The 16944-nt window shown below is 43.6% G+C and overlaps 1 protein-coding gene across 1 annotated transcript in view; it reads left to right on the forward strand.

The window, feature by feature from the left end:
- Nucleotides 1–16944, forward strand: part of LOC122937990 (ubiquitin-conjugating enzyme E2 E2) — a 217423-nt gene that overhangs the window by 27140 nt on the left and 173339 nt on the right. Inside the window, exon 3 of the mRNA XM_044293231.1 lies at nucleotides 9424–9474. Coding sequence (XP_044149166.1) covers nucleotides 9424–9474 — 51 coding nt within the window. The remainder of the gene's footprint in view (nucleotides 1–9423; nucleotides 9475–16944) is intronic.

The raw sequence follows: 16944 nt of genomic DNA on the forward strand, positions 1-16944 counted from the left end.
GAGCAGTGTATAATTGCTCAAGTGTATTTTACAGGTGAAACAGTTTGACATTTTTACATTTCACTTGTAAAACTTTCAAGGGAAATTACTGTATCGTAGAACGTGGCAATTTTCTTTTTTTTTTTACAATACACTTATTTTTTATTCTGATTTGTCCACACTGTATAAACCCATCCATCCGCAGAAGATGGTACCTGTCCCTAGTACTGGTGGCGGTAGAGCTGTTGTTTTTCAGTAAAGTTGCTACCAATTTTTCCTAAGTTAAAAACTGATATAAGACGCTCCTAACACAACTGTCCCTAGTGACTTGTATACGTCAAGCAGCTGTGACCCGTATGAATTTTGTCTTGCCCCGGCGTTGTCTTATTAGTCACGGCTAACAATAGGATTTTATTATACGAAAGCTGCAGCAGATGCTTAAGAGCTCGCCGCTAACAACACGTGTCGTCTGTTTTATGGCAGCCTGTATTATCGGAGACATTTATCATGAGGAATGTGACATATAGACACATGACAGATTTTCCGTACATAGAAGCAGAAAGTGACTGCCGCCTTATTTCTAAATCTGCCCAGTTGCTATTAAGTCATTGGAAAATTTTGAGATGTAAAAAGTACAAACATAATAAAATAAAAGGATAGGATGTCCATGAAATCTTACTGGATCGGTGTTCCTGGTGCCGGCATGGTTCACGTCATGGGATATCTTCATGGTAATCCGTGCCCAGGGTTTGCTGCCTCCTCCTCCCTGATGCGATGATGATGTGATTGATTAGAAACTAAATTCTGAGGGCAGAGCTGCGCGCAGCAGCTGGAAGCATATACCGCCACCTGCTGTGCCATTGTCTCTTCATTTATCATCCGTCATATGTTGTTGGAGAATTCCTCCAGGCACATGTATTCTACTAGGATTTTATCATCTGCAGACTAGAAATGGGATTTCGACCTAACCTGTATGAGACTGCCCGGTGGCAAATCGGTATAGTTATATACCGTTATCAATATAAGGGGTTGTCAGCTAGGGTATGTAGCTATGTTAGGGTATGGCCACTTTTGGCAGAATTTCCGCTGTGGATTGTGCTGCTTTTCCACAGCAAAATCTGCTATGGATCAGTGGCAAAATCCATTAGATTTTACTTTGGATTTGCCCTAGTTTTAACTCTATGCATTGCAGAGGGTGAAATTGGCACCATAAATTGACAAGCTGCGGATTTAAAATCCACCCTGCAGGTAACTTTCAACAGCAGAATGTGGATGAATTTTTTTTTATAAATCCCACTTTACTGTTTCTGTAAAGCGCTGCAGATTTGACCCATGTCAATGACGCGCAAATCCGATCCATGGGGACATACCCTTAAAAAGAATGTGTCACCATCTGAGAGCAGCATAAACTGGTGACGAAGACCAGTTGGGTCACTTACTTAAGTTGCAATCTGCATTGACAAGCTCCAACGTGGGCCATGCTCGGCATTCTGCACAAGCTTGGAAGTCCTCATATTCAGGAGATCCTGGCTCTACATCCCGCCAGGGGCAGACTGGAAATGAAAAGTGGCCCCTTGTTGTAGGGGGGTCCAAACTAACAAGAGGTGGGATAACACAGGTAGGCAGGGCAAACGCAAGTAGTCGGGGCTAATGCAGAACAAAATACCACAGTGTAGCACAAAATACTGCCCCAGCAGAACCAAATACCCCAATGCAGAGCAAAAGACTGCCCCAGCAAAACCAAATGCCACAGTGCAGCACAAAATGCTGACGCCCTCGCCATAGTATTTAACTGTATCACTACTGAGTATGGCAATACAGTTGATTTCAGAAGGGCACCTGTGCCTGATGTTCCTACATTACTTAATCCTGAGAGCATCAGATCTTTATGTACCCGGCTGGTGGCCATAAGGAGGCCTTGGGTGGCCCACTGGGCATCGTACCGCTGGGAAATTTTCCTGTAGGGTCTATGGCCAGTCTGCCCCTGGTACCGCCAATTGCCAGCTCTTTTCCTATTGCATTCACCTGTGGGGGTGGGGAGAGCTAGGAGCTTATAAATATGAGGACTCTCTGGCGCATACAATGTATTGAAGAGCTCTAGAGCTGGAGCTTTTCGATGGAGGTTATAGCAGGACAGCTGGATCAAGTCAAGTAAGTCACCCAGCATTTTGGTAAAGGTTTCAGTCAACAGTGTATGCTACTCTCGGATGGCAAATTCTCTTTAAAACCGAGGTATAGTCCACCTCAGGAGGTGGTCACTCTAGGAATAGTTGACTGTTTTAAAAAGGATTAGATGAGTTCTTAGAATTAAATACTATTTATGTAAATATGTAGAAGTCTAGTTTCTCCCTCCGCTTTCCTTAATTCACATGCTCACTCGTGGACTTTTGTCTTTTTTCAAGCCAACTATGTCGCTGTGTAAGGTATATCACTCCATAAACGAGCAGAAGATATATCTCCTGGGGTTTATTTTTGGTAAAAATGTTCTTCAATTGTCCCAGGTTTCAGCCCTGAAATCTGAGGCTGGAGGTTTTAGTGAGCGCTCTACTTCGAGCACGTTGCTTGGATTACAGCATTACTTTTAATTGTTCTCATTTGTTATGCTTCTCTAGAATTTTTCCTTTTCAGACGGGAAGAACATTTGATACAGACGGTTTCCATTATCCATTTTCTGCAGACAATAGCACTTTGATTCATTCTAGTGACTAGTTAATGAATGCATAGAAGTATATAGTACTTGAACCGCCATCATAAATATTACATGTGTACATATATTGGACACAGACATGGTCCATTTAAAGTAGTGTTTAGTATTTTAGAATAGATATGTGTTATGCCCGCTGGATGTTCATGTTATAATGGATATGTATTACACAGCCCGCACTAGGGTACCTAGATCCAGTTCATTGCCATTTAGTGTGTTTGTGTAGCTTCCTCTTAAAGGGGTTTGAGGAAGTTATCCCCTATCCACAATAGTAAGAGTTTTACAGGCTAGCAATAAAATTGTGGAATCAGGTAGTTGTCTCTCAAGATTACTTAAAGGGGTTATCCATGGCCTTTAATGCCCCTCACACAGAGAGTACTTACCTCGCTCCCCATCACCCACGTCGCTTCTCTTGCCAGCACGGCCGCTGTTGCATCTCCCTGTTACGCGGATGAAAACATCCGGAGATGGCGGGGAAGGAGGTTGGGGGGGCGGTTAGGGGGTTGCAGAAACGAGCCTCCCTAGCATCACCGGGAGGCTTGTTCCCGGCACAGCCTGCTATTGGCTCAGAGATCGGAAGCGAAGCGGGTGCTGGGGAGCGAAGTAAGTACCATCTGTGTGAGGGGCCCGGGCATATGGGGGGGCATTATAGGCTTTCACCAGCTGATCGGCCGCTTGATTATACGAGCCAATTATTGAGAATGATAATTTGCCGATAATCTTGCAGTCTAATAGGCCCTTTATCCCCAGAGGATCAAAATCCACTGAGGGAGATTTAGCAAACTGGTATAATGGAAAACTGGCTAAGTTGCCCCTAGCAACCAATTAGATTCAACCTTTCAATTTTCAGTGCTCCGCCCCTTTGAAAAATGAAAGGTGGAATCTGTTTTTCTTTACCCCCGTTTGATCAATTTCCCCTTCTGTTCACTTTATTTTTTTCAAGAATGCTGTTTTTATGTATTTAATATATTTTATGTAGTTTCAGCTCTATACGATCCAGATAAGTTTAAAGAGGACCTGTCATATCCTTTTTGCTGCCTTCACAGAGAGCAGCATAAAGGGGTGAAAGATCTGCTGATTTCAGTGGTCTGTCACTTATCTGTTCAACAATGTAATGCTGGCAACATGCGTCCGAGAAGAGTCACTTGCTGCCAGAGTCTGGCTTACTCGTGAGCTCCCTCTCTCCCCGCCCACCTGCCACTGAATGACCGTTTTCTCCTAGGGGTAAACTAATAGAAAACGGCTGATCATTATGCGGTGGACAGGGGAGCTGGAGCTCATGACTGAGGGTAGGTTCACACCGAGTTTTTTGGAGGTAGATTTTCCTGCAGGTTTTTCAGCCAAAGCCAGAAGTGGATCCAGCAGTAATGAGAAGTATAAGGGTCCATTCACACGTCCAAAACACGGACACATGCAATGTGCGATCCGCAATTTGCGGACCGCACATCACAGACACTATAATAGAAAATGCCTTTTCTGGTCCGCAATTGCGGACAAGAATAGGACACGTTCTATTGCTAATCCCGAAAAAATGGATCCCGATCCCAAAAATGCGGATCCAGGAAATGTGGATTTGCATCCGTTCCAGCCCCATTGAAAGTGAATGGGTCCGCAAATTGCGGAACGAATGCGGACCCAAATTACGGACGTGTGAATGGACCCTAAGTCCTTTCTTTTATATTTCGAATTCCGATCGAATCCACTTCTGGCTTTGGCTGAAAAACCTGCAGGAAAATTTGCTTCAAAACTTCCTCTAAAGACTCTGTAAAACCTACCCTGACCCGGACTTTTCTCTGGCAGCCCATGCCCCTTATCACTCCTGTTTTGGCAGCAGACTTTCAGCTGGATTAACACTATGAAACAAGGCATAATGCAAATAATCTATTTTTAAAAGGACAAAATTCCATAATTGCATGTGTTTAGGAATGGACATTTACGAATACCAGGCTGCTGCGAATGAACTGTGTAACTGAGAGTGAACGTCCAGAACATAATATTTATTCAACCTTACATTATAAATATACATGCACCATTTATGTCTAATAAATATTTGCAGAGCTCCCAGGGACTTTCTTGCCAGCGGTCTACTAGCTGAGCGCCTCAGTGTTATATGCAGAATGATATGTGAGAATAAGGTTACTTTCACACTAGCGGTTTTCTTTTCCGGCACTGAGTTCCGTCGTAGGGGCTCAATACCGGAAAAGAACTGATCAGTTTTATCCCCATGCATTCTGAATGGAGATAAATCCGTTCAGGATGTCTTCAGTTCAGTCACTGAACAGCGTTTTGGACGGAGGAAATACCGCAGCAGGCTGCGGTAGAGGTATTATCTCTGTCCAAAATTCCAGATCCGGCATTAAAAATGCTGCAATGCCGGATCAGTCTTTCTGGTCTGCGCATGCGCAGATTGGTAAAAATGTGAAAAAAAATATATAACTGATCCGTTTCTCCGGATGACATCTGGAGAGACTGATCCGTTCTTGCAATGCATTTGTAAGATGGATCCGCATCCGGATCAGTCTACAAATGCTCCCCGTTTGCATGCATATTGCCGTCAACAAATGCTGTCCGTTTGCATGCAGATTCGGTGATGGAACTACTTTCCGGATCACTCTGCTGCAAGTGTGAAAGTAGCCTAAGAGGGTTGGCGTAAAGAAAATCCTGATTGATTTTATGTACACCACTTTAAGGCTGGGTTCACACCTGAGCGTTTCTCAAACGCGCGTTTTACGCGCGTTTTTGTCGCGCGTTTTTATGCGCGTTTTTTGTAATAGTAAACGCGCGTTTGACGCGCGTTTGTGTGATTGACTGCAGTGTCCTATGGCCACAAACGCGCGTCAAAACGCCCCAAAGAAGCTCAAGTACTTGATTATGCGTCGGGCGTTTTACAGCGCGATCGTACGCGCTGTAAAACGCCCAGGTGAGAACCATTCCCATAGGGAAGCATTGGTTTTCATGTGTTGAGCGTTTTACAGCGCGTTTGAACGCGCTGTAAAACGCTCAGGTGTGAACCCAGCCTAAAGGCTATGTACACCTTTGATGGCAATTTTTTTTATTATTGCATTGTTACTCCTTTTTAACTAAAAATAGTTTAGTTTTTTTTTCAATTGCTCTTTATTAACCATGTTGAGCCATTCTCCCTGCACAGCTTTGAGTTTATCTAGTATCTGGTTCTGAATTTTCTCTCTGCTCCGTCAGGCAGGGGTCTGACATGATCCTTATCTCTCAAATTATAAACACTCATAGCTCTGTTCTTATCTTACTGATAAGAATGTGGCTAAAGGGAGTATTAGACTGCCCGATTTTCTGACAAATGGTTACTAACGCTCATTAACGATCATCTAGTACTGCCTCCAAATGCCTGATGAACGAGCAAACGCTCATCGGGCAATGCATGCTTAAAAATGATGGTGTCGGCGGCAGATCGCGCTGTGTAATAGCAATCTGCCGCTGGGATACAGCTGACCTGCATGGGGTCGAGCGATGGCATAGCGATTAGGGCTGCAACGATTAATCGAAGTAATCGATAATAATCGATAACTGGATTCGTGGTCAACGAATCCAGTTATCGAATAATCGCCGATTCGTTGCTTTTCGGGCGGGCGGTTTACTTTAAGTCACTGCATCTTTATTTTACCTTACAATCGTGACGCTCCAGTAACAACTAACAGGCAGAGCGGAGGGCGGCGTAACGTCACTTACTCGTGTGACGCGCCTGCTCCGCCTCCTTCATTCATAAAGTGGGCAGAGCAGTCCGTCACGTGAGTAAGTGACGTTACGCCGCCCTCCGCTCTGCCTGTTGTTACTGGAGCGTCACGATTGTAAGGTAAAATTAAGATACAGTGAGTGATTAGTCTGCTGTGAGCAGCAGGGCCGGGGCTGTTATGGGGAGGGGGAAATCTGTCTATGGCACTGCTATGGGGAGGGGGAAATCTGTCTATGGCACTGCTATGGGGAGGGGGGTTATCCCCATAACAGTGCACATATCCCCTTCCCCATAACAGCGCCACCCACAGATCCCCCTCTCCATAACAGCGCCACCGACAGATCATCCCCATAATAGTGCCGTCCACAGATCCCCCCCCCCATAACAGTGCCGTCCACAGATCCCCCCCCACAACAGTGCCGTCCACAGATCCCCCTCTCTATAACAGCGCCACCCACAGATCCTCCCCATAATAGTGCCGTCCACAGACCCCCCCCCCCATAACAGTGCCGTCCACAGATCCCCCATAACAGTGCCATCCACAATTTGTTTTAATATGGCCTTTGAACATAATTTTTAAAGTAAAATCATATAAACCGCTTTTGTTTTGTAATTTTGTCGTTTTTCCCGATTAATTAAGTAATTAATTAATTAATTAAGAAATTAATCGGCAACTAATCGATTATTCAAATAATCGTTAGCTGCAGCCCTAATAGCGATCACTCCTCCCCATTTTACGGAGGACATAGCTGAATGTAATAGCATGTCCTCCTCTTCCCTCCCGACAATAGTTTGCAGAATCAGTGTGTCTAATACAACCTTTAAGTAAGTGTTTATGATCTTTTAGTAGTTTAGAGATATGGTTTATTAGATGACCGGCACAATGTGAAAGTACCAGTCACACAGCTAGGCGAGCAGTTAACCCTGTGTGACAGAACGGCTCAATATTTTTAATAAAGACCCATTGAAAATTATATTTTTGGCCCAAAATGAGTAAAATGCAATCATAAAAATAATTACCACTTAAGGTGTATATAGCCTTTAAGTTTTTTTTTCTTTTACAATATAAAGTTGCAAACTATTAATCTAGCTTTATAGTATCTAGCACAGAACTGCATGATAATCTTGGAATTTCTATAGACTAAAAGCAGTGTATTTCGGAAAAGCAACTAATTAGAAGTCTGCTCTGTTTAATATTACTAGTGGTAGTATTTTATCCTAACATTTTATATTAGGCTTCTAGCAGATCTGTCTGTCAGCAGATCTGAGGCCACTAAACTGCTGACACTCCAACATGGGTCCTGTGGAGTCAGGTTTAATCCTACCTATGTCGCAGATCATACTGCAAGGAAAAAAATGAAAAAAGTTTAATAACTGGTACAATATATGCAAATGAGTAGGCAAGTGTTCGCGGGGTCTTCCTGAAACCGGGAAGTGTCCTGACTTTACGGATGTAAACCTCCCTAACTCGAGTCTGCTAGGAGTGCGCACTGGGAAGCCAGCACCTGCTGGGCATTCTTTTCCTACTGTGAGCAAAGTCTTCACCGATTGACTCTGGATTATCAATTGTTCTGGATGGTCATAGAAAATTAAAACGGTGACTCCAACCTATGCAGTGATATTGGCGGCTTAGTGGGCTCAGATCTGCTGACCGTTTTCTTATAAATTTAATGGTTACACAGTACAGTTAAAAAAAAGACACCAGTCCATCAAGTTCAACCAAGGGATGGGTGGGAATGTGAATATAGTAAAATGGAGTGCATTTAGGGAAGGGGAGGTTTTCTACCATTACTAAAATTGTGTATACATTTAATTTAGGTTTCATGGGGTTCCACAGGATAGGTAATAAATGTCTGGGGACCAGCCACTGGAACCCCCAGCGATAATGAAAACGGAGGTACCAGGGACCTCTGAGAATGAAGTTGTGGTGCACATTCATGACCAACACATTTGCACCACCACTCCGGTCTCATACGGAAGTCTGTTTTTGTGATTGCTGGAGATGCCAGCGATCAGACACTTATCCTGTGGATAGGGAATAAGTGTTTATTAGTTTTGTTTGTGGGAAACCCCCTTTAATAGACTTTTCTGGGACCTTCGATTAATCCAGAACAATTCATAATCCAGCATTTATTACTATAATCTGAAAATTGCGGCACTCAGATTGTTTGCAATTTTGGTTATTTATCAGGTCATCATCATTATCAAGAGTGGTTATCTATTTTGGCTTACATTTAACTGGATCGTGAACTTTATATGATATTGTATCAATACCCAAAATTGCAAACAATCTGAGTGCTGCAATTTTCAGATTGACTACGACTGCCCAGTCCTTGCAGGCACCAGTAATTACAGTGTGCGGTGCTCCACTTCCACACTTATTACTATGACATCACATAGAGTGAATGTGCATAGCTTTCAGTCACAGAGTGGTACTGCTCACCAGCCATGAGCGAGCGGGGGTTCCAGCAAAAAAAAAAAAAATCCAAGTTCTACGTAAAGGGGTTGTCCCTTCTGAACATTTCTGGCTTATCAATGGGTTATGCCATAAATGTTCAATGAGGATGGTCCCACCCCTGGGACCCACTCTTATGTTAAGAATGGGACCCCGCTGTGAACATAGAGCATGCTGCACTTGTACGGCGTCCTCTCTGTTCAATGCTATGGGACTTCCAAAAATAACCAAGCCAACACTCGGCTATTTGGTTAAATAGAGCGGTGGCTTTCACGTTTTTAAGATATTAGCAGGACTCTCCCCTATCGGACAATTATGGCACGTCTTATCTATGTACCATGAATGTCCAGATTGGAAGACCCCTTTTGTCTTTTCCTACAATACTGTCTATTAAGCCTTTTAGATCCGAGCCCTACACTATAGGAGCTGATAGGACACCATATTCAATGTGACAGACATGCTTTAAAGGAATTTAACATATTTTTATTTTATTTTATATAACGTTCAGTCTTGTTTCTATGCCCTGTATTAAGCATAATCCCAGACATGTTTGTATTTACTATAATTTTTTTTTTTAAGAATTCAGAAAGAACTCGCAGAAATAACACTGGATCCTCCTCCAAACTGCAGGTAAGATGCCTTTTTTTTTATTTTCAGAATAATGTTTATGAGGACCATGGAAAGGACCATTGTGAGGACCTACTGTAACGTAACACCACGTTAGCTCATGTTTGTCAGGAAAAAATATGGCGCTCAGAGTGAACACTATTTTTGTATTTCAGTAAATCTCCTTCATTGGTCTCAACCATACCAAATAATTTGCTTTAATAATGCTCATTAGAGTGATCACATCCAGAACGTTCTTCTGCAGGTCATGAAATGATGGGGTCTGCAGGAGTCAATGATTGTGATCTTGTTTCTTTATATGTTACTACAATCAAACATTCCTGGTCTGAACATAGATTGGTCCATACAAACTAGCCTAAGATACTGAATCTAGTGGTACTCTCATCTAGTCTGCAGTCTGTTGGAATTTGTTGGGAACTTTTGAGTTTTCCTTGAGTTAAATACTGTTCATTGTCATTTTAGAGCTGTATGACGTGTTCTGATATGTATATTTTAGGTGGTTCTCCTTTCTCATTTTACTTTACATGCTCTTTTAATATTTCACAGATGTAATAATTGGGACACTGTGATTTTAAATGTTGGATTTCTGTAATGTCTGTAGTGCTGGTGATGGTATGTTCAAAACTATATGACAAGTCTGCACGTCGAGACGGTTGGTCAAGATGTGAACGGACTGATTGGTTTGAAGGTTTAGAACGGTTTTTGCTCATTTGAAATGTAGGTTTTTGTAATGCACTTTATTCATGTATCTGTTGTCGTAACTGACTTCACTAATGTTCTTAGTGTAGTCAGAACCCCTCCTTTATCTGTGTTCTTTGGTCTGATCCATTATATTGGGTAATACTGCCCTGCTGATGGCATGTCTGTGGAACAGACTACTTACTAAAAAGGGGTTCTGACTACACTGAGGTACAGTTTGTAAAGTTGATTTAATTATACTAGGACTTTAGTTTGACCTCTGTTTTTGCTACAGATGGCAATGCGAGGCAGCAACAAGAAATACATATACATTTGTCTCTGTACAATTACCTAATTTTGTGAGAAAAGGGAATTCACACTTTAAATCGAAGATGTCTGCCCCGTTTACTTTGCTTGTTTTTTGTGCATTTTCTTTTATATACTGTACTTTTTATTGGGCTTCAAACAATGACTAAAATAGTCGCCAATGCAACCAAACAATACTGTTTAGCTCCTAGATTGGCTTCTTTTGAGTCTGGTAAAGGTGCCAATTGCCCAGGGTGCCACTGAAGAGAGCTTTCTGTAAACTGTGTTACAATTAAATTGAATCTACCTGTAACAGTATGCAGTAAGCTCCCTCTTGTGGTGGCTGCCGGTGCCACTATGTAGAGAACATGGTTTTCTGTAAAGGCTACAGTCTAGTGTTAAAGGGCGGTCATCTCATTGTCTATCATGAATGCTTTCTTTATTTTACATGTAATGTTTATTTTTTATTTTTTTGGGCAACCAAAAATATAATTTGGGTACCAATTAATATTTCTATCTTGGAGCCTTTCATTATGTGCTTTTTATGCTGTTAAAGGTGTTGGCCGCAACACCCCTCCGGCCCCTGGCAGACCTGCACAGTGAAGCTTGCATACGGTTCCTTGCCACTTGGTCTCGGCTCCTTCGCTTTCCAGCCTCAGCTGCTCAACATCTGCTTTGACACCGCTGCAGTCAGTCACTGGCCACAGTGGTTACCTGCTCTCCTTGCATGATGTCAGCTGGTCACTTGATGCAAGGGGAGCAGGCCAGCGATTGGTTAAAGCAGATGTTGACAGCAGAAGACCAGAACGATCAGCTATGCCCTGGGAAGGAAGTTGTCGAGACTCAGCGGTGGGGAGCAGTATGCTTCCCTTTATAGGTCTACCCAGGAAGGAGCGGGGCTGCCTAAAAAAATACCCCGATTGGTTGCCAGCCTCTTAAAAGGGAATCTGTCACGTCTGGCAACCCATAGGAAGTACAATAATTTATAGAATACCTGCCACTGACTCTGGATCAGTAATTTGTATGTCGATACTCACCCCTATTCTTCTGTTGAGCTCCCCAAACTGGTAGTGAAATACATAGAGAGGACTTCTTCCGGAGTCCTCTCCATTATGTGCGCATGCAAAGGAGTCCTCTTGCCTTCCGTGACTGGTTTGCGGGCACACAATGGGGTAAATGGGGCTCTATATGGACATACAAATTACTGATCTGGAGTCAGAGGCAGGTGTTCTGTACATGTATTACTGTACTTATTAAGCCTTGCTGGTGGTGACAGGTTCCCTTTAAAGCGAAGCTCTGCCAAAAGCACTTTAGACTGTCGGTAGATTCCACAATATATAGGCCATTGTAAACTAGCCTTTGTCTGCTGATATATCTCCAGGACAGACCTAGACCATATGAAACGTCTGCTCCCCTGCAAAGTATTATTGGAATGCGTTCTCCGCATTTAACCATTTATTTCAAACATCTCTCTATGTGGATCTTTACTTCTGTGCTATTAATTTTGGAATCTGTGGAGCAGTAAACCTTTTGTTGATTTCTGTTTCTGTATTTTATCAGCTATTTTCGGGGGTATTTTAGAAGAGCCAGTCAGGTTTGGTGTCGGTCGCACCAGCCATTATCTCAGGAAATTGGCAGCAGTAGCTACAGAGGGAACATGCTTTTATGTTCTCCTGATTGAGTGTGGTTGGTAAATACAACGGTGACACCTATTCAGAGCTCTGAATAGACAGATTCCATACCGGAGACAACCCTTTTAGAGAACGCCTTTGATTCATCTTTCAGTCTGAGTGGATAAGCACTTGCTCTCTAGATAAATCCTCATTTGAAGAGAGCATACATAGTACGTCAGTTTTCAGATGACACCAGCCACAGTCTTGTATTATCACTTTTTATTTATTTCTACAAGACTGTTTAGTTACACTACAGTTTCTTAAAGACGACAGATCTACACAAGACACAATTGCTGAAATAAAATGCTGGATTTTTGTACATCAATAATCGCTTTCGTTGCAGGACGAAAGGTCAAAATGAAGCAATTATACATACTGTAGCAAAGCGTTTCTGGCGGCTTCTTTTCTATGTCGGATAAATGCACTTGTATCCTAAACGCAGTCTATGGGGGGATTCAGATCAAGGCTGCGTATTACAACTTGTTTGCTTGTTTTGGTGTTGCTTACATGCTCATTTGCTTTCCTTGTCTTCAGTTGCCTGCTGAGATAGGTCAAGTCTCAGATTTCAGGCCACTTTGACTTTGCTTCTGGATCTATAAAACTGGTGTGTTGTGTGGCAGAGGGCCTAAGCGTCCGGGTGTGGGCGCAACTGCAACCTATCCACCCTCTGTGGCGATACCCTTGCAGATTACCGCTGATGTCAGTAGACCACTCAACATTTTGCTATTTCTGCCCAGGTTACCCTTTTGCCCTGTCAGACCAATGAGGTTGAGTTGCACTGTTGCACTGTTGCACATGGACATTCACCATCTACTGTACCACCAATATTGTAATTAATTTCCTAATACACCAAAAGCTCTCCAAAATACCTTTTTTGGGGGGCAAAAACCAACCCCATTATCGAGACCAGATTTCCTGTGACTGAATTTGTCCCACCATAATATTATTCATACTGACCATCTTGCTTAACAAGACCACACTGTTAGAAGACCACTTTTCAATGCAATTTTGTGTGGTCCTCCCAACCAGGTTTCATGTTATACTTAAATTATCAGCATTCACGGCTCCATTCTATAGACAGGTAGGCCAGAGTTTTACAGCTACCGTATTTTTCTCTTTATAAGACGCATCTGATGATAAGACGCACCTAGGTTTTTGAGGGGGGAAATAAGAAAAAAAATATTTTCAACCAAAAGGCGTGCTTTTGGTGGGTTTTGAACTACTGGTGGTCTGTGGATGACACTGTTATGGAGGGGATCTGTGGATGTGTTTTCTGGTAACATGCTCCATTATGTCAGTGGGGTCCACTGGCACCCTTAGTGTCCTTCTGCTCCTATGTTGGAAGTTCAGAATGCAGTTGTGACCCCGAATCCCCAGTCACTGACAGCAAGCATAGATATTACAAATGGTGAGACTAAAAGTATGGTACAACGATTCAGAGTTTTTCACTCTCACAAATGTGGCCCTGATACTCATAAACCCCAGAGGTTGGGGTCAATCAGTGTTGGTTAGGGCCCCTCATATTGTCGGGGCCCCGTCACACTCTCCTGACTCCGCTACACCCCTCACAACATCCAGCTCAGGGACCAAGTAGTGTACACCGAGCGATGCGCAGCACTGTGCGCTGTCATTGGCTGGAATCGCCCCACGTGGCCGAGCCTTGGATGTTGAATGGCCCAGAGCAGCTGGCACAGGCGGGGGTTATGGAGGCAGTGACGGGGTTGCCCAGGTAACCGACTCGATAATGCCCGGAGCTGGCGGGGCTGTGTGGGTGTCTTGGTCTTCTCAAGTTATGTGATCGCACCGGAGAGGGAAGTTTTATTGTGTGTGAAGTAGACTGTAAAGTAACGGGCACACTGTGGTAATGAGGCGGGAGCACCCTGCTCGCTACCAGCTGTTGTGTTCTCCACACCGTCTGCTTCCAGCCAGAGCATCATCCTCCTCATCCCGGCTCTGAGAAGGACAGGTGAGACCCCAGCATTACCCCATACTGCATCTGTCACGACAGACGAGAGGAAATTATAATGATTAATCCTCAACCAGTGGCTTTGGTTTGTTAAACTAGTGTAATCGTCTGTAGTAGTACTCACTATCAAAGCGGCAGACAGGCCGGCAGTGTAACGTTACTCCTTCATTCACGCTCCTGCGCCGCCAGCTTCATTAATGAAGTGGGAGGAGCGTGAATGAATGAGTAACGTTACACTGCCGGCCTGTCTGCCGCTTTGATAGTGAGTACTACTACAGACGATTACACTAGTTTAACAAACCAGAGCCACTGGTTGAGGATTAAATAAACAGACTTTACATGTAAAGACTGCTGTGAGCGGGGCGTGGTGTAATGGAGTACAGTGACTGCATCGGGCCCCGCTGCCCCTCCTCCCACCCCGCTTACTGTAACTGATACATCGCAGGCCGCGCTGTGCAGCAAAGTGGAAGGCGATGTAGCAGTGTCAGCAATGTAAAAATTGCACCATTTGCTTTATAAGACACACTGACATTTTCCCCCCACTTTTCCCCTGGGGGGGGGGGGGGAGTGTGTCTTATAAAGCGAGAAATACGGTATCTCTTCTTTATTAAAGGGATTATACGGGTAGCCAAAAATCCTCTTCTATATATTTAAAATGCTGATGTATAAAACTTACTCCTAGAATGTTGTCATCCAGAATCCCTCATTCTGCCACTCCACACTGTCCACGTGACACCAGAAGTTCCGATGCGTCTTCCTACGGCACGACCCCCGTAACGCATAACTGAAAGGACTGCAGGCTGCAACTCCCCACACATTAATCTCAGATTGTTATCACTTACATCACATGATTTCTGTACTTGTGAGGCAACCTTTCAGAGATGGAGTACGCTGGAGCAGCCATACTTGGGATCTTGCGTCAGTGAGCGGATCAAAAGCAACAGTGTGTAATAAACCTCATGCAGACGTCCGTGGAACACGGTCCGAGAGATACCGGACTGGCATTGCAGGAGCGCACGCCGTCTTCATGCCAGTGTCCGGTATTTCACGGACCGTGTTCCACGGACAAGGGGGTGGCAGTGAGATGTCCCGTCCTGACCTCCCCTCCCCTCTCACAAGATCGGCAGAGCATTATACTGATTTATAATGCTGTGTGACCCGAGTCCTGAAATCTATCGTATTACACTGACAGTATTACGTTCCTTGCATTCAATTCGCTCAACCTGGACATTCGGGAGAGCAACAAGCAGCATAGCCGGGTAATGTAGGAGATAATTTATACATGGGAAAACTCCTACAAATACAGGTCCTTCTAAAAAAAATTGCATATTGTGATAAAGTTCATTATTTTCTGTAATGTACTGATAAACATTAGACTTTCATATATTTTAGATTCATTACACACCAACTGAAGTAGTTCAAGCCTTTTATTGTTTTAATATTGATGATTTGGCATACAGCTCATGAAAACCCAAAATTCTAAAAAAAAATTGCATATTTCATCCGACCAATAAAAGAAAAGTGTTTTTAATACAAAAAAAGTCAACCTTCAAATAATTATGTTCAGTTATGCACTCAATACTTGGTCGGGAATCCTTTTGCAGAAATGACTGCTTCAATGCGGCGTGGCATGGAGGCAATTAGCCTGTGGCACTGCTGAGGTGTTATGGAGGCCCAGGATGCTTCGATAGCGGCCTTAAGCTCATCCAGAGTGTTGGGTCTTGCGTCTCTTAACTTTCTCTTCCCAATATCCCACAGATTCTCTATGGGGTTCAGGTCAGGAGAGTTGGCAGGCCAATTGAGCACAGTAATACCATGGTCAGTAAACCATTTACCAGTGGTTTTGGCACTGTGAGCGGGTGCCAGGTCGTGCTGAAAAATGAAATCTTCATCTCCATAAAGCTTTTCTGCAGATGGAAGCATGAAGTGCTCCAAAATCTCCTGATAGATAGCTGCATTGACCCTGCCCTTGATAAAACACAGTGGACCAACACCAGCAGCTGACATGGCACCCCAGACTATCACTGACTGTGGGTACTTGACACTGGACTTCAGGCATTTTGGCATTTCCCTCTCCCCAGTCTTCCTCCAGACTCTGGCACCTTGATTTCCGAATGACATGCAAAATTTGGTTTCATCCGAAAAAAGTACTTTGGACCACTGAGCAACAGTCCAGTGCTGCTCCTCTGTAGCCCAGGTCAGGCGCTTCTGCCGCTGTTTCTGGTTCAAAAGTGGCTTGACCTGGGGAATGCGGCACCTGTAGCCCATTTCCTGCACACGCCTGTACACGGTGGCTCTGGATGTTTCTACTCCAGACTCAGTCCACTGCTTCCGCAGGTACCCCAAGGTCTGGAATCTGTCCTTCTCCACAATCTTCCTCAGGGTCCGGTCACCTCTTCTCGTTGTGCAGCGTTTTCTGCCACACTTTTTCCTTCCCACAGACTTCCCACTGAGGTGCCTTGATACAGCACTCTGGGAACAGCCTATTCGTTCAGAAATTTCTTTCTGTGTCTTACCCTCTTGCTTGAGGGTGTCAATGATGGCCTTCTGGACAGCAGTCAGGTCGGCAGTCTTACCCATGATTGCGGTTTTGAGTAATGAACCAGGCTGGGAGTTTTTAAAAGCCTCAGGAATCTTTTGCAGGTGTTTAGAGTTAATTAGTTGATTCAGATGATTAGGTTAATAGCTCGTTTAGAGAACCTTTTCATGATATGCAAAAATTTTTAGATAGGAATTTTGGGTTTTCATGAGCTGTATGCCAAAATCATCAATATTAAAACAATAAAAAGCTTGAACTACTTCAGTTGTGTGTAATGAATCTAAAATATATGAAAGTCTAATGTTTATCAG

Source organism: Bufo gargarizans, chromosome 5, assembly GCF_014858855.1.
Source record: "Bufo gargarizans isolate SCDJY-AF-19 chromosome 5, ASM1485885v1, whole genome shotgun sequence".
Classification (NCBI taxonomy): Eukaryota; Metazoa; Chordata; class Amphibia; order Anura; family Bufonidae; genus Bufo; species Bufo gargarizans.